Source organism: Xiphias gladius, chromosome 14, assembly GCF_016859285.1.
Source record: "Xiphias gladius isolate SHS-SW01 ecotype Sanya breed wild chromosome 14, ASM1685928v1, whole genome shotgun sequence".
NCBI classification, from domain to species: Eukaryota; Metazoa; Chordata; class Actinopteri; order Istiophoriformes; family Xiphiidae; genus Xiphias; species Xiphias gladius.
The window spans coordinates 4,095,442-4,119,444 of record NC_053413.1 but is presented as its reverse complement, the minus strand read 5'-3'; the positions used below and the strand labels follow the sequence as shown (position 1 = coordinate 4,119,444).

Here is a 24,003-nt window from a genome sequence, read left to right as displayed (position 1 = left end):
CATGCATTTATATCTCATATTATATTGGTTTATACTGGTTTATTTTTGAAGAAGAAAAAGTGGAAAATCCAGTTGGATGGAAACAAGCGTGGTTCATAATGCATATTAATTCAAAGAATCCCAGAAAAATACGATTTCAACTCCCTTTTTCACAGTATCAACAAAACAGAAAATGCTTCACAACTGGCCAAGATATGTAGAATATGATGAACAGTGGAAATCTCTATGATTTCTGACTGCCATTATAAAAATCTTTGAACAGAGATTCAAACATGTTAGAAAATATAAATTACAGAATTATAAACCAAAAAAACGACATCAAATCGTGAATATTGTTAAATAAATATTTCACAATAAGTTCCCTAATGAAGCTGAGATTCTAGAAGATCGAAATAAATAACCACACTGAGTAAACAAAAAGAGAACTTTTTTTTTTACCCGCCAGGAAAACAGGCTTCAGCTATAAAGTTGAAATTATGAGTAGGAACAAGTGAGGGAGGTGAGAGGAAGATACCAGGAGGATGAAGTAATGCAAGCAGACACTGGTCAGCAATCCACATTCCCATCAGAGTCTTTACCAGTGTAAACTGAAGACAGTAGGAGCATCCTGGCAACTCACAAGGCGGCTACAGAGAAAAATAGACACATTTCTCAAGTGAAGTGTCTGACATTACATATTAAAGGACAAAACAGATGATTAAATCTTCCTGTAGAATCAATCTTCTTTGTGTTTTCTTTCTGCTTTGTTTTGCATGACAGACACTCTTTAAATATTCGTTTCATAATGTCTGTCTGGCCTCCTCTTTCTCAAAACCTCGTAAATGTGTGTGTTAGCGTGTGTGTGTGTGTTGATTTGAACTGCTTGCCAGGGTGCGTCCCACTGTCTGGGGACACTGGTCACAGTGTCGGGTGCGCATAAAGTTTTAAAGGCTGCTTTATTCTGACCATCTGAGCAACCACAATGCTTCACTATGACCACACTGCTTCCTGAGGGCTCGTTAGGGCTGCCCATCACACATAGCTGACTTTTAGAAATGGAGCATATGAAACAAGCAGACCGCACACACATGTGCAATGAGTGGAGACCAGCAGGTATATGGGAGCCTAGTGGGTGTGTTGTGTTTGGTCTGTTGCAGTGACTCACTGACATTGTATTAGATAGCCTGTTTGAATGTTAACAAGCTCATTTTCAACACACATCAAACATCTTTTTCCTACTTTTGAAATACTTTGTACCAGATCTCTGTTTTTATGAAAGTCTCTCTGTGTACACTTTTTATGTTATTATAGCATCTTTCAGTTCTTGATGATGGAAGTTTTGGTTTTTAGAAAAATGAGGCCATTTCAGTGCAAGCTAATGCAGTCTGTCTTGCTGTCAGCCAACTCTCAGCATCCCTGGGTTGCAGCATTGGGGAATCAGCACACGTTGCTTTCTGCCACAGTGTCTTTTTGATACTACCGCTGCGAGTTGCAGAACTTACAAATTTCAAACCCTACACATAGAGGGGCTTTAAATAGTATAGTATACGTCCAAGCAGGAAGAACATCGTCAGTCTACTTTCATCATCATAATGGGGCTTGACTTCTCAGTTATCATCCAATTATTTCACCTGGATTTGTTCATGGGCTTCTTTGTCAAACCAATGGAAATTTTTATGCTACCTTTACCAGTCCATGTCACTTGGCCCCTCCACCATCCAATCACCACCAGTGTCAAGGCCCAGGTTGGAGACCCCTAAAACATTTACTTGGACCCTTGGTCAATGCCATTGTCTCTTTATTAAATACAACTTCTGCTTTCTGGTTCACTTCTGGTGTCAACCTAATTGTAGCTGTTAATGGGGGGGTGCTCCTCATGGCCTATGAGTTAAGGTACTGACAATTAAACACAACGTCCCCAATTTGGCTACTGTATCTCATAAAGATATAAAGAGGTCCCTCAAATAACATCAGCTAATTCCAGCCCAGAAATACCATTACTGCTGACATCTTTTAAAAACTCATAGCGTATGGTAGAATTTATGGAACTTATATACATATCTAACTTTGCAGCGCGTAGGGAGATAATGCATAATGAATAATAATAATGAGAGAAATACAGGTAAAATGATGATTTGACACTCAACCGTAAATTCGACTTTAATCTGCAACATCAAATGGAAATGAAACAACTCAGCATAGTCAACAGCTGTTCATAGTGTCTGTCTCGTGGGCACTCTTGTTCATGTGTGTCTTCATTGTGTCATGGAAAGGATCTACAATATAAATTAAAGAAATCGAAAAGCGTGCACACCCAGGATGTCTGTTCAAAAGAGATTGTAACTGCGTTTTACTTCAATTTATTGTGCTTCAGAATCATGTAAGTTCATAAACAATACTTTCAAAGTTGAGCATGATAGTGCATTCTTGACCTTTGGAAAAGTAGTTTTGCAAAATAACCTCAAGGTCCTCTTACTATCTTTTTTCCAGGACTTTCAACTCGGGGTCTTCATCAGCAGATGGATGTTCCTCAGTTGTATTGAAGATGGCTGAACTTTAGTCACATGATTATAGAGTCTCAGTTTACTTTTATCCCAGTTCCATATATGACCACCTGTTAACTGAGAACTAAATTATCTCCATGACAACTGAGGAAACTCCATCTGCTGATGTAAACCATGAAATGTGGTTGAAAGCCCTCGAAAAAGGTAGGAAGTCGCCCTCGAGTTAACATTATTTTGTCAAATATTGTGAGAGCTTCAGGGTCAGATTTTATTGATACATACTGATACACATTGAAGTCCAACAATGTTACAGTCCCTTAAGATAGTTGAACACATCCTGTTAGAGATTGGTTTGGTATGTATGAAGTGCTCTGGTGTCATGTTTACAGTCTGATTTTACTCCTGTGTTCACTAAGAATAGATGTTCTTTGAAATCGTTTGTTTTTGAATTTTACAATATTAATCACTTTGACTGGGAAAGTAAAATCTTTTTCTGCATTAGCCAGCGTCTCCTTAAATTTCTTTCCTCATCTTTGTTTGGCTTAATGTTGAGAAAAGATAAACAAATCCGAAATGTAGCAGTTTATCCACATCAAACTAAAGTAAATATCTCACCAGACTGACCCCTCTTATTTATTTCCTCTTGTTGGCTCTTTTCCCTCAACCTCGCCTTGTGAAAGTCACCTATGTGTAGACACTTTTTATGACCCAGGGACTGACCTGAACAACTGAAACACCACTGCAAAAGTGTCGAAACCACATGACATCAATTTTGGCTGGCTCAAGCACCAAGTTGGCTGGCAGGGGATATGTTGTCAAAGGGCAAGAAGTAGGAGTCATATGTGACCACACAATTGTAAAAAAAAAAAAAAACACTTAAATATTATACTTAAGTAATGCGTTGGGTTTATATAATGATAACTTAAAAGAGTAGTGCACTAAATGTAAAATATACAAAAATAAAAACATTAAATAAGAGGTCACAGCAGCCGCAACACCATCAACATGTTGACATTCCGACCCATGAGTTTGCAGTAGTCATTACTACATCATTATATGAGTACTCAGTAGTCATTACTACATCATTACATGAGTACTCAGTAGTCATTACTACATCATTACACGAGTACTCAGTAATCATTACTACATCATTACATGAGTACTCAGTAGTCATTACTACATTATTACATGAGTACTCAGTAGTCATTACTACATCATTATATGAGTACTCAGGAGTCATTACTACATCATTACATGATTAATCAGTAATCCATACTTCATTACTGACAGGCGTCGCAGCTGGTGTGATCCCATCACTCTGGTTTTACCTCATGTCTTAGAGTGGACGGGAATTATTGAAACTGGTGAAATACAGTGATCTGCAAGTTAAAACGAATGTTGGCCTGGGGTGTAAGGTTTGGGGGCCAATGGCCCCTTCCCTACTTCTATCGCCCTTGGTCGGACCACACCCATCTTCAACCACAGCCTCCATTTTGATCTCAACTACACACCAGTAAAGTTTTGTGACTGTATCTTGTACAGTTGTGACATTATCGCGGTGACAAAATCTGTCCAGAGATACAGACAGACATATGAACACCTGCCAAAGTACTTAAACTTGCTTCTGTGGTAGTTCCCGCTACAGTAGGTGTCTCCAGGACCACATTTTCCCAAGACACAGACACACACACACACACACACATACACAAACACACACACAGCCTCACAAGGTGAAAACAATTACTTACTTTCCCTTCTGGACTTGACAGAGGTTACTGTGTGTAGGAGTTCATTTATTGCCAGTGTAGGAAGGTTAAATATGTCTTGGCCGTTTTTAATTAGTGTCTGGGTGTAGTGTGAGTGTGTGTTTGTGTACGTAATGCTGATTAAGTGTCCTGTGTCAGGGCCTTTGTCTCATATATAAGACCAACAGACTGTTCTGTTCTCACAGATTGTGAGAAGAAAAATAGATGTGACACACTAAGAAGGTAACTACTGATTCTTTCACTCTTTCTCTCACTGTGCCAGTGCATCTCTCTTACTTTCCCTCTGTATATTACAGTTTTTGTTTGGATCCGATTCTGTTCACACTGAGTCTTGGATAAAAATGATGATGAGGATGATGATGAAAATATCACTGTGGCTTCTGCTGCTTGGCCTTGCTTGGAGCTCTGCTGATGCTGGACCAGGTAGGCACTGGCACACATGTATTTACCCTTATAAATGTATGACACTTTGTGCTTTTTAGTACCAAAATTATTCACATTTGGTATTTTAAATCACTTTTTTGCCTTTCTAGTGCCTGTATCTAGTATGCTTTATAATGTGTAATTATATTCCCAGCAGCTGTTGTATCATCTGGGAACTCATGGTTTGTCCAAAGTTAATAATCACGCTGTGTATCTCATGTCTAAAAATATAGCCATGATACCTTGTCATGTCTTAAACTCCACTTATAACACCTTGCAATCAAAATCTGATTCCTTATAATGTACCTTTGATATCTTATTATATCTGATAATGCATCTATGCTGCCATATGATTTCTCATAATGCAGATATATTACCTTGTAATGTCGAAAAAGTAGTCTGCCTTGTATTATGTGGTAACACACATATTACACCTTAAAATGTCTGCTGCAGATATGATAACATCTAATGTTTGATATTGTACACTTGTTCAATGAAGTTATGATGCCGTATAACACACTCACGATGACTTATGAATGAAATGAAAGTATGCCTCTCTCCAGGCACCTGTCTGGGTCGTTGTGGTGAGATTTTCACCAGGGGCCAGAAATGTACCTGTGACTTTAGCTGCCTGCAACATAATGAGTGCTGCAGAGACTTTGAGGCTACTTGCACCAACGGTAAGACACTCTTAAGGTCAACTGAGACAGATCACAGTACATTTTATTGATTCATCGGTGTGAATTAGGACGTGGCAGCGGCAAAACTATGAGGCAGAAGTCCGAAACCAGCAAAAACTACTTACTGCCTTTTAAAGTTGTTAAATTTCAGACACGTTGAAACCAACATGTGCTTTGTTGATACTGTTCTCAGCTCAGTCCTGTCAGGGTCGCTGCAGCGAGCCATTCAGACGTGGTCGGCTGTGTGAGTGTGGTCCTCAGTGCATCCGCCACAAAACCTGTTGCCGTGACTATCAGCAACACTGCGGTAAGGGCCAACTGCTGCACCCATAACAATGCCCCACGCAGTTCCCCCCCCGTGACATCAGCGACACCTCTAAGCCTATATTGCAGCATCCAGTGAAGCTTTAAGAGGCGGGGTTGTTGAATGGACAAAATGTCAGCATCTAGATAAACCTTTAGTGCCTTTTTCCACCTTGTCTCTCTGTCCACAGATGCCAGTGTGTCAGTCTCACACCCCAGGACCTCGCAGCCTCCGAAGGCCGCTGTTTCAGGTTAGATCCCATCGACAACAACGAACTAACCAGCAGCACGGCTTCCTTTTCACTGCCTTTGTAGCTTTGATTTGCGATCACTATACAAGATCTACTACTTTTCTCTGAATACAGTAACCAAACCAAAATTTTACACCTTATGGGCATTTCAAACCTACCAATGCCGGTGCTAAGTGGCAAAAGGAACACAAAAGGCTTGGACAGGCTTCTACTCAGAATTTCAATGTGCTTTTGAGCATGATGCGGTTCTGTCTATTTGCCTGTCCAAGACTTTTGTGTTCCTTTTTGAATACCATATTGCTGTTGGATAACAGGTGCACTATTGCAGTCTTCCTCTTTATTTCATTGTTTTTCTCCTCCTCCCCAGGTAATCGAAAATTGGAGAGGAGCAAGAACAAGTCCAACAGTGAGAGCGAGGAACAGTACACAGGTAGATGTAGTTCCAAGGCTGAATTTATTTTTCAGTCATTACATGTTACATAAAACACAAAGTTGGATAAAAACATTCACAAAGCGTTTACTACTACCCCCGTATCCAGAAATGTGGGCTATTTCTAACATGTTAACAAAAAATTACTGACTTGGCAAAGTGAGCAACTACTCTGGGCTCACTGCAAGCTGTTTTTTTTTTTTTTTTTGATATTTTGAATGAATGAAAATTTGTTTCAAGGGGATTTAGGACTCCTGAACCCACCGACTGCCAGCTCCTCTGGGCCTGCCACTCCTGCTTTACCAACCAATCAACTACATTATGGTTTGGAACATTCTTTTTTTCCTCAAAAGATAATACTGTTTTGATTAATTACATTTAAAAAAAAACATCTTGCTGTACTCATGAATGGAAGATATTTTCATTCCCTCCTTCCTCCTGCAGGTTTGAGTAACATCTCTGCTGGCCTGCCGCCATTGTCCATCCCTTCCTCTAATGGTGGAATTCCAGACTCCATAGCGCCTATAAGTGCTCTGCCCAGGTACAGTGTTCTGTCTCAGGGCAGCAGGGCTCCTGTGAGCCCCTCTGGTCCTGAAGCCGTTGGTGGTAAAGTGAAAGGCAGCCTGGAGCTTTCACCTGGGGGAGTGGCTCCATATGGATCCAGTCAAGGTTAATTAAACAGACATTATTTCATTTTGAATACAACATTTGTTTAATTTGATTGGGCTGAATTTTGAATTGTAATATTTGTGTAATGAATATTTGTTTTAACATTCGATTTGATTTGATTTTTTGCAACTGTTTTGAAGGTTTTGTTTGAAAAGAAAGACAACTCATTGCTTACTGTATCCTAGATAAGTTTTTTTTTAAAAAGAACCTTATTATGGAATTGAAAATGCAAAAAAAGTTACCTTTTTCTTGTGTTTCCAGGTCTGGCAGGTTCAAGGACCAGACTCAGCACCCTGCAGGACGTATCCACAGCCTTGGAACTCCTTGTGGTGGACGCAGGCTCTGAGGGGCCAGGGGCAGGTAGGAAAAGGGGTCCTGTGGATTTGTGTGTTCCAGTTTGGAACTTCCCTCGGCAGAGTCAGGGCTTGTAACAAAATCTAACAGCCTTTCGTGCGCTTGTGTGTGTGTGTGTGTGTGTGTGTGTGTGTGTGTGTGTAGGACTGTTTGCTGATGTCGACTTATGCAGTGATTCTCCCATCAATGGACTGACAGCTCTAAGCAATGGGACCATCCTGATATTTAAAGGTCCGTATATGTGTATGCACCGTACTTAAGTCCTATATTTCTCTAGGCTACAGAACATATCTATATATATACTAAAACATATACTGTTGTTTATCGCTGCAAGCTGCCCTCAGATGGATAAATGTAATGTGATAAGTTGTGTTGTATTGTTACCGCATATTTAAGAATGTGTTCTGTGTCTGTGTACCCTGTACAAACTGTAAACATTGTGTGTGTGTGTGTGTTTGTGTGTTTGTGTGTGTGTGTGTGTGTGTGTGTGTGTGTGTGTGTGTGTGTGTGTGTGTGTGTGTGTGTGTGTGTGTGTGTGTGTGTGTGTGTGTGCGTGTGTGTGCGTGCGTGTGCATAAACGTTCCAGGTGAGCTGTTCTGGTCAGTAGACCCTGTCAGTCGCTTAGCTGGTCATCCACAGAGCATCACAGACACTCTGGGTGTTGCCGCTCCCATTGATACTGTCTTCACACGCTGCAACTGCCACAGAAACACCTACATTACTAAGGTACAAATATTACTTTAACCCATCAGTACTGCTGCTGATACTGTCGTAGGCCAGTCTGCTAAATGTCTAAAGTGGAGGATGTGTGATACCACAGCTACTGCTTTGCCTTTGGGCTGCAACTAACGATCATTTTTGCAGTTAACTGATTAATTGTTTGGTCTTTAAAATGTCAGGAAATAGTGAAAAGTTTTTTCTCCAAACAACAGTCCAAAAGATATTCAGTCCACTATCACTATCACACTCGAGAAGCTGGAACTACTGAATCTTCAGCATTTTTGCTTGAAATTAAAATTATTATTGTTGAAATTATTAATCACTTATAAAAATTGTCAATTCATTTTCTGTTGTTTGATTAACTGACTAATTGTTTCAGCCTTACGTTGACTATTGCATTACTGCCACTCTTATTGCTACTATTTGTTACTACCTGTACTATAACTGCAACAACAATCAATCATAACTATCATACAGTACTAATAATAGATTATAAATGCGACCACTACTATTACAACCACAACAAATAGTAATAACCAACAACGATAGCTGCCAGCAGCTGTAAATATAGAGTTATAAGTGACAAGGCTCCAGTCTAGCATTGCTGACATGAAGGAAAAATAAAGGTTATTAAAGGTTATTTGTTTCAGAATCAGCTGTTGGAGAGTTAAAATCTGAAATCTGAGTAAAGGAGTTTTTTTTCTTGGATGGAGACTGAACATTTCTAGAAAATATGCAGTTTTTGCATCCGTCTCATCAATTCATTTCACAAAGATTGGGTAAATGTTGCCTAAAATGTTAGGGCAAACGTTCATGGTAGCATTTGCAGTTCACATGTTTGCATGACTCAAATTTTTTACTCATTTTGAAATCTTCTATAATGATGGAGGTCAGAGTGTATTGAGTAGACATCTTCTTTGTCCAAAGCAGCCTGACAAAACAACTTGATACGAACCAGGGTCTCAGAATATTCGAATGTCCTTTTACTTGCCAACAAAAAGGTCACTGTAATTCCCCAACCCATCCCTCACACCTCTCCTCCTCATCCACATCCTCCAGGGAGACCAGTACTGGCGTTTGGATGGGAACATGGTTGTGGAGCCAGGCTTTCCCAAGCCTCTGGCTGCTGAATTCCCAGGTCTGACAGGACCCATCAGTGCTGCATTGGCAGCACCAGCCACCAGGAGCAGAGCAGAGACTGTATACTTCTTTAAGAACGGTGAGGAAGACAATCAAAGCGAAACTTTTAGAAAAAAAGAAAAAAGAAATGGACAAGGTCTAAATAACAAAAATGTCATTTTGCATAGCTAAAGAGATATTCTGGCAGGTCAGGGGTCAGGATTGAGGGCAGGACAGTTTGGGCTGGCATATGATTAGTAAAAGACATAAAATAAATAAATAAAGGAGTACTTTCAGGGACTCACTGTACTGCTCAAAGACATCTCAGCAGGCTCAGCATAACTTAATGCATCTCTCCTTGTCCATCATCTAGGAGACATCATGCAGAGCTTCACCTTCCCAGCAGGCAGCACTCCGTCATGCAGCACAAAACCCAGGAGCCCCTTCAAGAAACGCTTGACTACGCAGGATGGTGAGTAACATACGTATGTACCAAGGCCACTGATAACTGGAACAATAGGTGGACATTTTGGGGAAAATGTTTGATATCCACTTGATCTTTATGCAGAGGTAGGCTAGCCGTTTTCCCTCTTCTCCCAGTCTTTGTGCTGTGCTAGGCTAATCACACTGCTACCATCTGTGATATGAACTTTTCTTCTCTTTTCTGACCGTGGGTTTCACAGCAACATATAATTATTCTCCAGATGTTGCACTATTGGAGAATGTTTAAATCCACGGAAAACTGGCAGAGAGAAATTTTTCAGCAAAATGTCCAGCATAAGGACGTCGATTAATGACAAAACTGAGAACAGACCTGTCCAATAAACAACTTGGTCCCCTCCACTAACTGTTTCACAGATTGTTTTGAAATTTTTTGAAACTCACTTATGATACTGTTTTTCCCTTTTCAAACCGTGAAGCTCGTCTAAGTGGAGAGATCAACATCAAAGTGTCTCTGAAGGACTTCCCCACCCCAGTCACCTCTGCTCTGTCCATGCCCAGCCCCCAGAGGAGTGACAGATACCACCACTATGTCTTCTCTGGACGTAAGAACCTCCCAGAATACAATGTGTGCTTTCTCATTAGGATGTCATCGAATTTCAGATGACTTTATGGTATATAAGCTACTAATCAATATTTTCATATAATCAGGGGCTCAGATGTCTACATGAAATGTGAGGGCTTGCTAGATGAAAGAACCCACAGATCATTTGCAGCAGCAGCAGCCACAGCAGCATATTTCAGAGTGAAAGCTCGGATAAACCCACTGTACACTTCATGCCCAGTACCAGACAGACAGATAGTCTGCTAGACAACAGTCAGATATTTTTCTCAGGAGTTTGTAGAGACCAAAACCAGAGCTACACCGCAGTAAATTTGGACTTAGATTCATCAGGCCGACATGAACGGGGCTCCAAATTAGTGTTAATGTTGCTCTGCTGGATGTGTGATTAGGAGACACTTTAGCCGTAACAACTTTTTTCTGCTGCCTTCAACTACAGAGTAGTTTGTAGTTTAACAGACCCAAGTGTACTGTATATTGTACTTCACCTGGTTTTCACTGTCCCATTTTAGTGTCTCAGAGGATTTTCCAGTCACATGCTGACCTACCACATTGTTTGTCATTGGTGTGGTTAGAGCAGCTAAAAGCGTGTACTCTTGTCTTCTCTGCAGCTGTCTTCTTCAGTGTCAGGACTTTAGGGGACCTACCGGCGCTGGCCAGACCTGACTCATCTGCGGCCCTCGCACCCCTACCCATCCTTAGTCCTGCTGCCATAGCAACAGACTCTGCCAAGCCGGCCGCCCAGAATGCTAACCCTACCTACCCAGCCCTCTCCATCAGAGTTTGGCTGCACTGTCCCTAGAAACATCCTAAAGAGGCGATAACTGCCACGCTCTCGTGTTTTCTGATTCAGCACAACAAATTCTAGCTAGTAAATATGACCACTGAATTAAAGGTAGTATTTTTACTATTTTTTCTAATACATTTGTAATTCCCAAAAGCATATTTTTCATAAAAAAATGCCATCTCAAATCATAACTGTCTAACCCTCCCCCCTTTTACAAACCTTAAATCAACTGTTAAAGACACACACACACACACACACACACACACACACACACACACTATTGAGCCAAAAAACCATGACCAGCCCTTCTTAATAAGCGGTTGGTACTTCGCCTGTCGCCAAATATAGCGAGCCATGGCCTCGACAAGACCTGTGAAGGTGCCCTGTGTTATCCTGTGGCACCAAGACGTCAGCAGCAGATCAGACTGGTTCCTGCACATGCCCCAGCAGTCTGTCGCTGGTTCGTGGTTTCGGAGATGCTCCCACCGATCTGGTCCTTGTCAAAGTGGCACAGGTCTTTAAGCCTGCTCATTCCTCCCACCTCCAGCACACTGCCCACGAGAACTGTCCGTTCACTTGACATCTAAATATCCCGGAGCATGACATGCGCCGTTGTTAGAAGATAATGTTATCTGCTTCATCTATAAGTGGTCATAATGTTTTGTATCATTTCCCATTGTTGTACAGTGGGTAGAATTCATTCATTTTGTGGTAATGGAAAATGTATAAAGCTCAATATGATTGGTTATGTTTGTCCAGGTGTAGACTTCCAATTCTGGGGAAAAAGTGCCTTTCATTATTATTTGCATGGCTGTAATCGATGATTATTTTCATTAGTGGTTTCTCTGTCAAATTTTTTTTTTGATTAATTTAGTCTATGAAATGTAAATGTAGTTTAGCCAGTGAAACAGCCACAGATCTCCATCAGAATTTCCCAGAGCCCGAGGTTGACATCTTCAGATTTGTCTGACCAAGTCTAAAAACTGAGAAAATCAATTTAGGATAATATAAAGCTGAGAAAAGCAGCAAATCCTCGCATACAAGAAGCTAAAATAACAGTATGTGTAGTATTTTTTATGATTAATGACTTTTACCAGTGTTGCTGCTAGGCATTATGCAACTTTATTATTAAAACAAGTGTTTTTACAGCCCTGATGGAACAAATGAAGAAACTAACATTACAAAACCAGGGCTTCTCTCATGAATACATGTAAAACAAAAATTACAAAACAAGTACAAACTCACTGGATTTCACTAAAATTGGACCTTACACATCAGAGAAAGGACCACACGCATACAAAGCTGTCATCTCTCTCTTGTACCAGTGTGATTATTGATTTTGTTTGGACAGAAGATTTATTGATATAATGAAACTCTCAAAATTCAGCAAAAAATTATCTGGGATTTAAACGTCTTTTCGTCTCCTTATTGGATGAGATGACTGAGTTGCTGCAGCTGACATCATCATCAGGCGATGCCCCCTCTGCCCATGGCCCCTCCCCTTCCTCCTCGAGAGAAAGTTCCTGAAAACAGGAAAAGGACTTTTTAATAAATGAACAAGATGATCAGTTTAATCCCACATCATCACTATTCCTGATATTATTCCTATAATGTTTCTAACAGAGCTTTCTGCTTATTGCACTTCAATAAACAACTTCATCATACTCTCTGACTGACTGGAGTCTATTCTGTAAGTGTGCATATCAGTGATCGTCGAGTGCAGGCTAAAAGCCAGCCCTGCCTAAGGAATCTTTGCTCCCGTCCTCCACGCCCGTTTTAGTTTGTTACCTCTGCGGCTGAGTAACAGCCTGGCCTCCCCCCTGCCTCCTCTGGCTCCTCTGCCTGGCGGGTTGCTCATCAGAGGTTGGCTGTTCACAGTGCGCCGCTGAGTAACACTGCTGGTGTCTAAGAGCAAAGCCAGAGATGAGAGAGGAGACTGGACATTAAACTTTCAGTGAGGGGACACAAGCAGGTCATATTGTAGATAAGAACATGGCAAAAGATTCTCAGCTGTAGTAACAAAATAGAGATTCAACCACAAACTAATATGACAGATGGTGATTCTGACCATAATCAGAAAGGTGCTGAAATTAATTGTGACATCAACTTATGGAAGGATTTGCTGTAAGTACCTAAAAGGTTTTGTACCTAGCTGTTGTCAAAGTCTCTGTTCTATCTGTTCAACTTACTGTGGTTTCACTGTTTTTAGCTATGGATGGAACAAAGATTTGATTCATAGAAAGTGATGTAATATTTCCCTCAGACAAAACCTAGTCTCAACCTAAACTCAACAAGACCCGTTCTACTCTCAATATGTGGCTTCAGGGAGATTTATCTGTTTTAGGTCAAAAGCTGAAGGAATTTCCAGGACTGTTTATCAGATTTTATCCCTTTTTGTCAGAAATGAATAATTCAGACGAAACTGGTATGGGGAAAAAAATCGCTCCTCATCATCTTAAAAGAGATTTCATATGTTCCCCTTGGGCCAAAGGTGGTCTTGAAGTATTAGATCGTGTTAATCTTAATCTTACATTTGAGGTAACATGGTTTTTAAAAAAAAAAATGCATCGAAGCCCCTGACTCCTTGTGGTACAAGATCTTTAGATCAGTTGGTGGTCTAAACTTTCTAATGAGCCGAAATTCTTGTATTTCTAAACTTCCTCTCAAATCGTCAAAATTTTACTAGCAAGCTCTCTTGGAAACTTTGTTACATTCATGATACTGATACTTATATTATAATGGAAAACAAAAACTTGTATAAGCAAGTTTGGATAGAAAATGGTTTGATGCTTGTTTCTGATATATTTGATGAACATAATAATATTTGGCAATATGAACTATTTATGTCAGTTAAATCTTTTCAGATGAATTACAGGGATTTTCCATCTGGGAGTAATGCCATTTAAGTGAATTTAATACAGTCAATCAAAAAGCACATATCTTCCAAACAATGAATACTGATATTTCTATCTTAACAGTTAAAAGGAGTTAATATTACAGATCCTAAATGTACTAATACATTGATAAGAGATCATATTTCTGATAAAAACAAGGTTCCTGTTGGAATGCTCAAACTGAAAGTATTGTATGGGGGTGAAAAGCTCACACCATTTAAATTCTGTATAACACACAAAGTTTAAAAATCCTTTACAAAATATATCCCTGTAACAGTATGACTGGAATATTTACTGACTGATAAAAATTGCACCTTTTGGAAGAAAGAGGAAGAATCTTTACTACATTTATTTTACAATCCTCCCTTAAGTTTTGGAAAGACATGGAGAAATATTGTATATGTTACAGTATACAATTCAGAAATATAGACATTGGTGCTTACTATGGTATTTTACTTATATTATTAAGCAAGTTCCATATACATAGATCTAAATTTTCCAAATCGACCCCCAAATTTTTATTTTTATTTTTTTTTAATTGAATTTGAATTGAATTTAAAAAAAAAAAAAAAAAAATTCAATTACTTGTTAAAAAAATATTGAGTGTGTTTGAAGCATATGAAAGAATCATTGCCTCTTAAAATCTCTACAGTAATATTTATGAATTTATTGTATTTTATTAACGATCATATGCAAATTCCCCTTTAATTTATTCATGTCTTTTTTTGGTTTGTTTTCTATTTATTGTCAAGCAGGGATGTCTGAGTCTATCTATCTATCTCAAAGTGAAAATAGTAATTCATTTTTTCCTTTTAGAACTGAAACTATTAGTCAATTACTTGATAAGTCAGCAACTATTTTTCTAGCAAAATAAACATTTGGTGGCTTCAGTATGATAATTTGCTACTTGTTTGTGTTAATATGACAGCAAGCTGAATAGCTTTGCATTTTGGACTGTTGTTCAATAATGCAAACAATGTTAATACGTCACCTTGGGCTCGGGGAAATCGTGATTCTAATTTTTGGCTGGACCACAATTACGGGGCCAGAGCTATAAACACTAATGTCTGTGACTGACCGACTGAGTGAGTGATAAAGTTACACCACTGGTCAGCTGAATGCTGTGTGACTGATTGCTAACGTTACACCATTGGTCTGCTGGCTGAGTGTTGGAGTTTCCCCATTGGTTGTTGCTCTTTCAAAATGAATTGACGCAAACAGGTTCTATTGCATCATCAGGGGAACGTGTACGGGCAGTTTTGCCAACTTATACCCGTTGTTTTCTTAACACAAGCGCCCAGCGACAAATCTAGCGACTTTCTGGACAAACCTTAAACACTTTCCATAGAAGAGGGGCACCAGCTTTGCCCTGCAAGTGTGAGGTCAGGCTTCCCCTCCACAGGCACACCTCTCTATGCGTCTTTCTCATCAATTGACTGCACAGCAGCTGACACACACATTAATGTCCCTCTAACTTTCTCTCTGAGTGATCATTTTACAAGTAAATATAGTCAAAATCACAAAACAGCCATTGTGTTTAACTTATGTGTATGAGGATTTTGTCAGACGGCGACTTCGTTATAAAAATCAGGATTTCAGCCAGTTCTTGGAAATGTCTTGGAAGTGACCGCTGGTCAACATGGAGTCTTAATGGGCCGCATTTCAGTCACTATTTCATACTTGTTCCATTGTCTGACAACAGAAACAGAAAAACATGTCAATTACTGTATATGTGAGCAAAGACAGTAGCAGAGAAGCAAACAGATAAAGGGTGGTCCTGCCCCATACTAGCTTTTGACCTAGTCTTGCTCATAGGTGAACAATTCACTGAGAAATTATCCAGCAGATTAACTGATAATGAACACAGTCATTAGTTGCAGCTCTATTTCATTCCAGGCCTCAAGTCGATGAAAACTTTGACATGAAAAATAACATGTTAGAATGTGAAAAGGGCATTACAGTCCTGTGACTATAGTCACTGAAGTTGTGTACACAAGCAAGAAAAGACTGGTTGAGGATCATATGGAAAATCAAACTTATTTTAAATTTACAGCCAGGAAACAGAATAAATTACCAGGGTCTTGGCTAGTAGATGGCAGTGATGCATCATCACTCTGCTGTCCTGCTGACTCCACGTCTGTCTGACTCTCCAAAGAAGACTCAATACCAGGTCTGAAGAAAACACACACAAGATTAGATGAGGCTGCATTCTAAACAATAATAACTGTCTGGAACCTTACATTCTGAACTCAGTCAAATGGTACAAAATGTTTTACCAGTAGTCCATCTGTCCATTAGGAAAAGGGATATGTAAGTCATTTACTTTTAGAACTCAAACCTCTTTGTCACATCTTTGCTTCTATGATATTAAAACCAAAGATTTTTTTTTTGAAATACATTCTCTGGTGTCACTCTGATTTACTGAATGACAGCTCAGGCCTGACTGGCCATATGTTGCTCACCCCTCTCCTTCCTGCTCCACGAAGACCTCATCTCCGTCGTCTGCAGCAGCAGCCATCCCGGTGGAGGCAGTTACCATGGGAACAGACTGGGAGGCCATGTTATCACCACTGTCTGAGGGCAGAGACTCAGTGAAGACTGTCACTGACAGAGACCAAGAGCCAGGGAACATGATGCAGCATTTATAGTTAAACTGGTACTGTAGTACTGTAATAATGTTGAGAGCTTAAGTGTGTGTGTGTATGTGTGTGTGTGTGTGTGTGTGTGTGTGTGTGTGTGTGTGTGTGTGTGTGTGTGTGTGTGTGTGTGTGTGTGTGTCTTTGTGTCTGTGTTTGTCTTTCACCTGGTGCGGCCACTTGTAAAGGTGTGGTGGGGACACTCCTTCCTCCTCCGTCTTCATCATGTGCAGCCAGGAAAAGAGGAGATTCATACATCCCCAAACCTACAACACAGCAGTAGTTTCACAGAAAGGAATTAGTTTTAAAAAAAGAGATTCTCATATACACCAAACTGTTTGACATTAGATCAGGTGTTACTGTGTATGTGTGTGGTACCTCCTTGAGACGCCAGCTGTCCCAGGTCAGAGTGTGAAGATGATGTCTGAGGTAGCAGGTCTTCTGGAGGGCCAAATCTAAACCTTGTGGACAGACCTGCTACCTGAGGAGAACTGAGGACATGAAAGATAGACAGGGGAGGTAACTAGAGGCTCCGATGAAGCATCCATACAGGATTAATCTCAACACCCTTCATAGCTAAGTTGGCTTTGTTAAAGTTGTTTTTATAAAGGGGGTAAATGATATGCTTTCCACACCAGTTAGGCTGAAACATCTAAGGGCTAGGGATGGTATCATTGGGTTTTTATTGGTACTAATGCTCTCATCCAAGTAAAATATGTATAAAAATCTAAAATATCTGACTGGAAATACATGTAAATGTATCAATGGTATATGACAATGGTGAAAAGGCACAAGCTTTTTCTGCAATTGTGCAGCTTACAAACATACGTTTGCAAGAAGGCTCAAAACAAAAATCCTGAAATGTTCATATCTTGGGCTCATTATTTTCTGTTTTTATTCCCCCGCCCCAAAACAGAAATGTATCGATTTTCATTAAAAAAAAAAAAAACAACAACAACAGAAAAAAAAGTCTGTCTGAACAGCTAATTAAAAACAATGGAATATAAGTAATTCAAATATCTGATATTAAAAATGGTTTCGTCTCGGTTCTGGAAGTATTTTCTGATGACCTTTCACTGTAAATATTGTGTTAGATTTACTGGATGTATGTATTATTTTCTGTGGTATGACAAACATCACACTCTGTGTGTCTGTTGATCTTACTGTATAGCCTCAGCAAAGCCATCAGTGCGGTGTGGGACCACCAACGTTGGAGTACTAGGAACCATCCTGTCATCATCATCGAAGAAATGTTGCTGCATCGCATAAACACACCATCTCAGTTTAAATGTACACCTTGCACACAAATTAAGATTCACACCATAAAACAAATGTAATCCAAATCCTGAATGTACACTTAACCTCTTACCGTACTGCCTATTCCAGGAGTTAGTTGAAGACCACGTCCTACTGATGGTCTGCGCAGCTGAGAGGACTGTCTCTGATTAATAGACACATATCATCACTTTCAAGTATTCTACAATTTATTCAAGCAATCACTTTCCATGACATTTTCAAAGCAATGACCTAGACTGAAATATTTTTTTCCCCCTCATTCTTTCACTTAAATGTTATTGTACAATAATTATTTGGTACTTAGGGAGCTCGTCATGGGGGTGCTTGTGCTATCGAATTGATTATTCTTGCTCAAGAATTACTTAATTCAAGATCTTGATTTAATATTGTTTTTTGGCCTGAGACACCCACTTTCAGTTTCTGCCTCTCGCTCTGTCGCCGCTTAAACTAATTCCCGTGCCACATAAGAGGAAGCCACAAACACTTTCTTCCTGCACTCCAGCCATGTGATCAGTCTATAAACGGAGTGTGTAAAAGCCATAATTTGTGTGGCTTTAGTTGGCAAAGTAGCACACACCAACCTCTCGAAATTCATAAAACACCTTCCTTCTATGTTGAGTTTAGCGCAACGATTTCATAGTCTAGATTTATAAAATTTACCAATTATGCCCACGTTAGTGAAGAATAGGCATTTCCATGCACATGTCACAGGGGTGGGAACTAATTCCTTATGATTATTAATTATTCCGTTATGGCGACAGAATCGGTCTTGATCTTATAGTAAGTGGCATTCCGGACTGCTTTAAACCTCAGACAGATAAGCTGTAACACACAGATTCCAAGTTTATCCACTCAAATCATTTGGAATGAAACAGTTGTCGTCAGGATGAGCCCTAATCTCAATCAAATGTGTCGGGAAATTTTCATTCAATCACAAGTAAAAATCCAAACTCTGCGGGTCCCAGGCGTTGTCATGATACATTTAAATGTATTTTAACTCTTACTATCTGCTGCTGTATTTTGTGGTTATTTATTTTAACAATTAAAGACATTGTGTTTAGTATATTCAAACTCATCTATGTTCACAATAATGCTGCTACTGCAAATATTGAGAAACACTGAATTTAAGCAGCAAAAACTGAAAACTGTTATAATGAATTAGAAAGGAGAAAAATATATTTTGTTTTGGAATGAGAGTTTGTCAGACAGAGCCTGAAAGTGGGTGTTTCCAAAAATGATATTAAATTAAGAACACAAGGTTTTGAACTGGAGGTGTTTTGTTTTCTGTGTTGTCTCCGGGGTTCTGTACTAAAGTGCCTCTTTTTTTAACATGTTTTTTCCCCCCTTATCTTTTTGCTCAACTCTTATTGTAACATTCAGAATTATTTGGTTTAAGCTTTCCTCTACTTTAGGTAAAAACATAATCTATGGCTAAAATGTTAAACTTAAATGCACCGTTCTTTAAACAAGACTAGGTCAAAACCTAGTAAATGGTTGGTCCTTTATCTGTTTGCTTCTCTCCTACTCTCTGTGTTCACAAATACAGTATTTTTATACAGCTAAATTCCCTATAAAGCTGTTCTCATTTACATGTTTTTCTGTGTGTGTTGTCAAGTATGAAATAGAGATTGAAATAAAGCCCATTAAGACTAAATGTTAACCAGCAGTGACCAAGCCATTTCCAAGCTGCTGCTCTGCACTTCTAAAATCTCCAACGGCTGTGCTTTGATTTTGCTATATTTTCTTGTAAAATGATCATTCAAAGAAAAAGTTAGAAGCTCATTCACGTCTGTGTCAGCTGCTGTGATGTCAGTTGAATAAGACGCAGAGGTAAAGCCCGACCTCACGCTCATGGGGCAATATTGGCGACTCTCAATTGTCCAGAAAGTCACTAGATTTGTCGCTGGGTGCTTTTGTGAAGTAAGGGGTCTGAAAAGTCAGTAAATCTTGCGACAAAGGTGCTAAGTTGCAAACGGTGCCAGTAAATGCCCCTGATGACGCAATAGAAACTGTTTGTGCCAATTAATTTTTAAAGAGCAACGGCCAATGGGGAAACTCCAACACTTGTCTGACTGACCAATGGTGTAACTTTATCAGTCAGTTAGTCAGTCAGCGGCATTCAAGTTTATAGGGTTGGCTCCACTGTTGAGGTGCAGCCAAACAACATTGTTCCTGGGCTGACTTTAAATTCCTAATTCAGGCTAATAGTCTGTGATTTGGATGTTTGGAGAAAATCCTGGTTATATCCTTTCTGATTAAGCTATAGCATCTTTGGCACAGAGAAATTAAATTTTGTTTGTTTATTTAGATCAAGCAGTGTGTGTGTGTGTGTGTGTGTGTGTGTGTGTGTGTGTGTGTGTGTGTGTGTGTGTGTGTGTGTGTGTGTATGTGCGTACCTGTGTATGTGGGGGTCCCAGCTCTGGAGCTGGAGGTTGGATATAGAGCCTTGGTGGGAGAGAGTGTGTGGGCCTACGGGGGTGGGGCAAGCGGGGTGTGAGGGAGGAGGAGGGCGAAGGTGCAGAGGAGGAGGAGGTTGGTGGGAGGTGTAAAGGGTCTCTGGTGGGGTCAGACTCTGATGTGGCGCTACTGCTGCCTTCACCTGGAAGAAATTAGTGACTCACATTAGCTTATTTCAAAATGAAGAACTATTTAATCAGTCCATAAACTACAGGTGGGACTCACTGCTCTGTGGCGGCTCAGAGGGACGCTGGGAGTCTGAAGATGCTCCGCACACAATCTCTTCAGTGTTGGTGGCTTCTGATGGATCATCCTCCTCTCCCTCATCTTCAGGCTCCATGCTCTTCTCATTACTCTCCCCTCCTCCCCTCATTCCGCTGTCACCAGCATCTTCCTCATCTTCATCATCATCCTCTTCCTCCTTATACTGAGACAGACAGAGAAAGCTAGGTTATTTACTCCACACAATATAAAGCTGAAAAAGATTTTGGCAAGTTGATAAACAGAGCAGCACCTCCTCTACTTCCTCCTCTTCCTCTTCCTCTTCCCCTTCATCCTCCTGCTTCCTTGCCCCCTCTTTGCTCTCACAGCTCTCGCTGTCCGTGTCGATCACAATGACATCCCGGACTATAGCAGAGTCCTGAGAGGACATCTGATAAGAGGGGACAGACTGGGACACGCCTTCGTCCTCAATCTCCTCATCATCTTCAGCTAAAACTGGGAAACCCTCCTCTGGAAGCTCCTATACCCGAAATACAAACCCATTATTGAATACTATAAATCAATTAAGGTTAAAAAAAACAAACAAAAAAAAAAAACACCATCATTACAGTGCAATGTCAAACAAATAAAGCCTGGTAGTGTAAAGGATCTACAGTTATTTTTTTTAGCACACGTATTTGGTACTGTCATCTAGAACTACACTGCCTAAGGAGCATCCTGCCATGCTCCTTAGGCAGTGTAGGCAGTGGTATTGTCATGGACTCCGTTGATGGTGTGACCTACACAGTGCTATGCCCTGCCCCACACCATCTCTCTCTGTCTCATCTACGGCTACAACTAACAACCATTTTCAATATAGACTAAAAAATAGTTTCACAATTTCTCATGTTTGTCTTAAAATAACAGTCAGGTGTCTATATGAAAACTGAAACAGGTTTTGCTTGCTGTAATCATTCCTCCTGTTCATACTGGCCGTTAAGGAATGTTGGACACTGTCCTTGTTCTGTTTAAAATGTATTCCAAACTTTATCTTCGGCTAAAGCTTCAGTGGTCTGAATTGGTCGAATTCAGTGAGTATTTTCCAAGGTTACAGTATTTCCATTTCTATTTCTATTTCACTCCGATAGTTTGGTATTTTTCTGACCTTAAAATTCTGTTTGCCTGTCTGTGTATAGGTATATGCAACACTAAGTTAGTTTATTTTAACTTACATGTGATTTGTTATTTGATACTCTAATGAAAGACTTGGATGTTGTTAATTTGAAGCATGTGTAAGAAACAAATGACTCAGTAGCAGCCTTTCAGTGGCCATTAAACTGTAGCCAATGGTCACTTCAATAAAGGTAGCAGCATTATAATAAAAAATTTCTACTGTCTTTTGAGGGTCCACATTGGTCAAAGCCAGTACATTCCTTTTTCAACAATGCGATGGAAAATTAGCTATGAAATGACTAACTTTATTTCTTGATCCTCTCCTAAATTGCTTTCATTAGTTGCTAACCTGACTGTCATCTGGTGAGTCCTGTCGCTCCCCCTCATCTCTCAGCTCTCCTTCCATCTCCTCATCACCTTCCATCTGAAACACACCAAGTCACACAGCTGTAATTGAACAGGTTGTGATGAATAAATGACAAAAAACAGTGACACAAACAGTGACAGTGACCATTGTAAATTCACATATATTCAGAAAGTATTCAGACCCGTTCACATTTTGCACACTTTATTGTGTTGTACATTTAATTTTAAATGGATAAAATTTCCGTTTTGCCCATTAATGTACACTCAATAATCCAAATTGACAAAGTGAAAACATGTTTTCAGAAATTTTTGCAAATTTATTAAGAATCAAAAAACTGAAATCTCTCATTTACAAAAGAATTTAGACCCTTTGCTGTGGCACTCCAAATTGTAGTCAGGTGCGTTCTGTTTGCTTTAATTTTCTTGAACCCTTTTGGAGTTCATCCATGGCAATTGATTGGACATAGTTTAGAAAGGCACTCATCTGGGTATATAAGGTTCCACTATTCACACTGCATGTCAGGACAAAAACCAAGGACAAGTCCAAAGACCTCTCTGTAGACCTCCATGATAAAACTGTGGTGAAGCATAGATCAAGGCAAGGGTATAAAACCATTTCTAAAGCTTTGAGTGTTCCCATGAGCACAGGGCCCTCAGTAATGGAATGTGAAATAGAATAAGTTTGGAACCACCATGACTCTTCTACAGTTGGCCATACGGCCAAACTTAGTAAGTGGGCAAGAAAGACGTTCATCAGGGCGGTGACCCAGAACCCAATGGTCACTCTAACAGAGCTTCAGACATCCTCTGCAGGGATGGGAGGATGACGATCTCAGTAGCACTCCATCAAACAGGCCTGTAGAGTAGAGTGGCTAGATGGAAGCCACTTTGTGACAGCCTGCTTGGAGTTTGCCAAATGGTATTAAAGGACTTGGAGAGCATGAGGAAGAAGATTCTCTGGTCGGATGAGAAAAAAAATTTGAACCCCTCTGGGCAGTACTCCAAACACTATGTCTGACTAACACCAGGCACTGCTCATCACCTTGGTATTACAATCCCTATGGTGAAGCATGGTGGTTGCATCATCATGGTATGGGGAGATTCTCAGCAGCAGGGACAGGGAGACTGTTCAAAATTGAGGGAAGGATGAATGCAGCCAAATACAGAAAGGTCTTTGAAGAAAACCTGCTCTAGAGTGCGTATGACCTGAGACCGTGGTTACGGTTCACCTTTCAGCACAACAATGACCTGAAGCATACAGTCAAGACAATGCTGGAGTGGCATCAGCACAAGTCTATGACTGTCCTTGAGAGGCCCAGCCATAGCCCAGACTTAAACTCCACATGACATCTGTGGAGAGACCTGAAGATGGCAGAACACAGATACCCCCAATCCAATCAGATGAAGCTTGAGAGGATCTGTCTGGAAGAATGGGATAAACTGCCCAAATCCAGGTGAGGAAAGCAAGAAGACTCAAGGCTGTAATTGCTGCCAAAAGGGCTTCTACAAAGTACTGAATAATTAAGGGTCTGAATACTTTTGTAAATGAGAGATTTCAGTTTTGTAATTTGTAATAGATTTGCAAAAATTTCTAATAACATGTTTTCACAATCTTATTATGTGTTATGTAGAATTGTAGAATTCATTATATTTCCCACAGTCTTTTGCTCACTTTGTGATACAAGTGACGGCGGGCTAAGCAAATTCCTATATACCTGGAGTTTCATCCAGGTAACTTCTGCTTCATTTTGTCTCATTACTGAAGAGGAGACTACTACCATCCAATAGCTGTGTTTATGTTTGTCTGTTAACTGTGATCCAGAGCAGTGACAGTGGTGAGCAGAAGGTTTGCAATGGAAATGGCTTTGTTAGACATGAGTAAATGAAAAGGAGCAAATCACAGATTTCCATCAACTTCCTTAATGTTGCTGT

The 24,003-nt window shown here is 40.0% G+C and overlaps 2 protein-coding genes across 6 annotated transcripts in view; one reads left to right on the top strand and one right to left on the bottom strand.

Moving 5' to 3' along the window:
• The first annotated feature begins 4,441 nt into the window (after window positions 1-4,441).
• prg4a (proteoglycan 4a) lies at window positions 4,442-11,308 on the top strand. Of its 3 annotated transcripts, XM_040143115.1 has the most exons (15): window positions 4,442-4,471; window positions 4,546-4,672; window positions 5,236-5,352; window positions 5,546-5,659; window positions 5,847-5,906; window positions 6,274-6,336; window positions 6,577-6,660; window positions 6,781-7,005; window positions 7,267-7,365; window positions 7,504-7,590; window positions 7,946-8,085; window positions 9,139-9,298; window positions 9,572-9,670; window positions 10,119-10,244; window positions 10,873-11,308. In XM_040143115.1, the coding sequence occupies exons 2-15, from the start codon at window positions 4,591-4,593 to the stop codon at window positions 11,061-11,063; spliced, it is 1,647 nt and encodes a 548-aa protein (XP_039999049.1). In that variant the 5' UTR covers window positions 4,442-4,471; window positions 4,546-4,590; the 3' UTR covers window positions 11,064-11,308. The 3 variants fall into 3 exon arrangements, with proteins under 3 accessions (XP_039999049.1, XP_039999050.1, XP_039999048.1); XM_040143116.1 differs by lacking the exon at window positions 4,442-4,471 and having other exon boundaries at window positions 4,507-4,672; window positions 6,586-6,660; XM_040143114.1 differs by lacking the exon at window positions 4,442-4,471 and having other exon boundaries at window positions 4,507-4,672.
• An 846-nt stretch (window positions 11,309-12,154) lies between these two features.
• The window catches only part of tpra (translocated promoter region a, nuclear basket protein), a 41,272-nt gene continuing 29,423 nt past the window's right edge, over window positions 12,155-24,003 (bottom strand). For 2 of the 3 annotated variants that reach the window (XM_040143111.1, XM_040143112.1), the window contains exons 44-55: window positions 22,055-22,129; window positions 20,846-21,073; window positions 20,557-20,758; window positions 20,271-20,473; window positions 17,948-18,019; window positions 17,743-17,834; window positions 16,957-17,069; window positions 16,746-16,844; window positions 16,405-16,546; window positions 16,017-16,114; window positions 12,837-12,953; window positions 12,155-12,571 (exon numbers count right to left, since the gene is read on the bottom strand). In XM_040143111.1, coding sequence (XP_039999045.1) covers window positions 12,516-12,571; window positions 12,837-12,953; window positions 16,017-16,114; window positions 16,405-16,546; window positions 16,746-16,844; window positions 16,957-17,069; window positions 17,743-17,834; window positions 17,948-18,019; window positions 20,271-20,473; window positions 20,557-20,758; window positions 20,846-21,073; window positions 22,055-22,129 — 1,497 coding nt within the window. In that variant the 3' untranslated portion in view covers window positions 12,155-12,515. The remainder of the gene's footprint in view (window positions 12,572-12,836; window positions 12,954-16,016; window positions 16,115-16,404; window positions 16,547-16,745; window positions 16,845-16,956; window positions 17,070-17,742; window positions 17,835-17,947; window positions 18,020-20,270; window positions 20,474-20,556; window positions 20,759-20,845; window positions 21,074-22,054; window positions 22,130-24,003) is intronic. The other variant, XM_040143113.1, reaches the window with a different exon arrangement.

What these genes read in the sequence shown, in the direction of transcription:
- prg4a (XM_040143115.1), top strand. Translation starts at nt 4,591, where the DNA reads ATGATGATGAGGATGATGATGAAAATATCACTGTGGCTTCTGCTGCTT. An exon ending in CTCTGCTGATGCTGGACCAG is followed by an intron (nt 4,673 to 5,235) that starts GTAGGCACTGGC and finishes GCCTCTCTCCAG; the next exon opens with GCACCTGTCTGGGTCGTTGT. An exon ending in AACCAATCAACTACATTATG is followed by an intron (nt 6,661 to 6,780) that starts GTTTGGAACATT and finishes TTCCTCCTGCAG; the next exon opens with GTTTGAGTAACATCTCTGCT.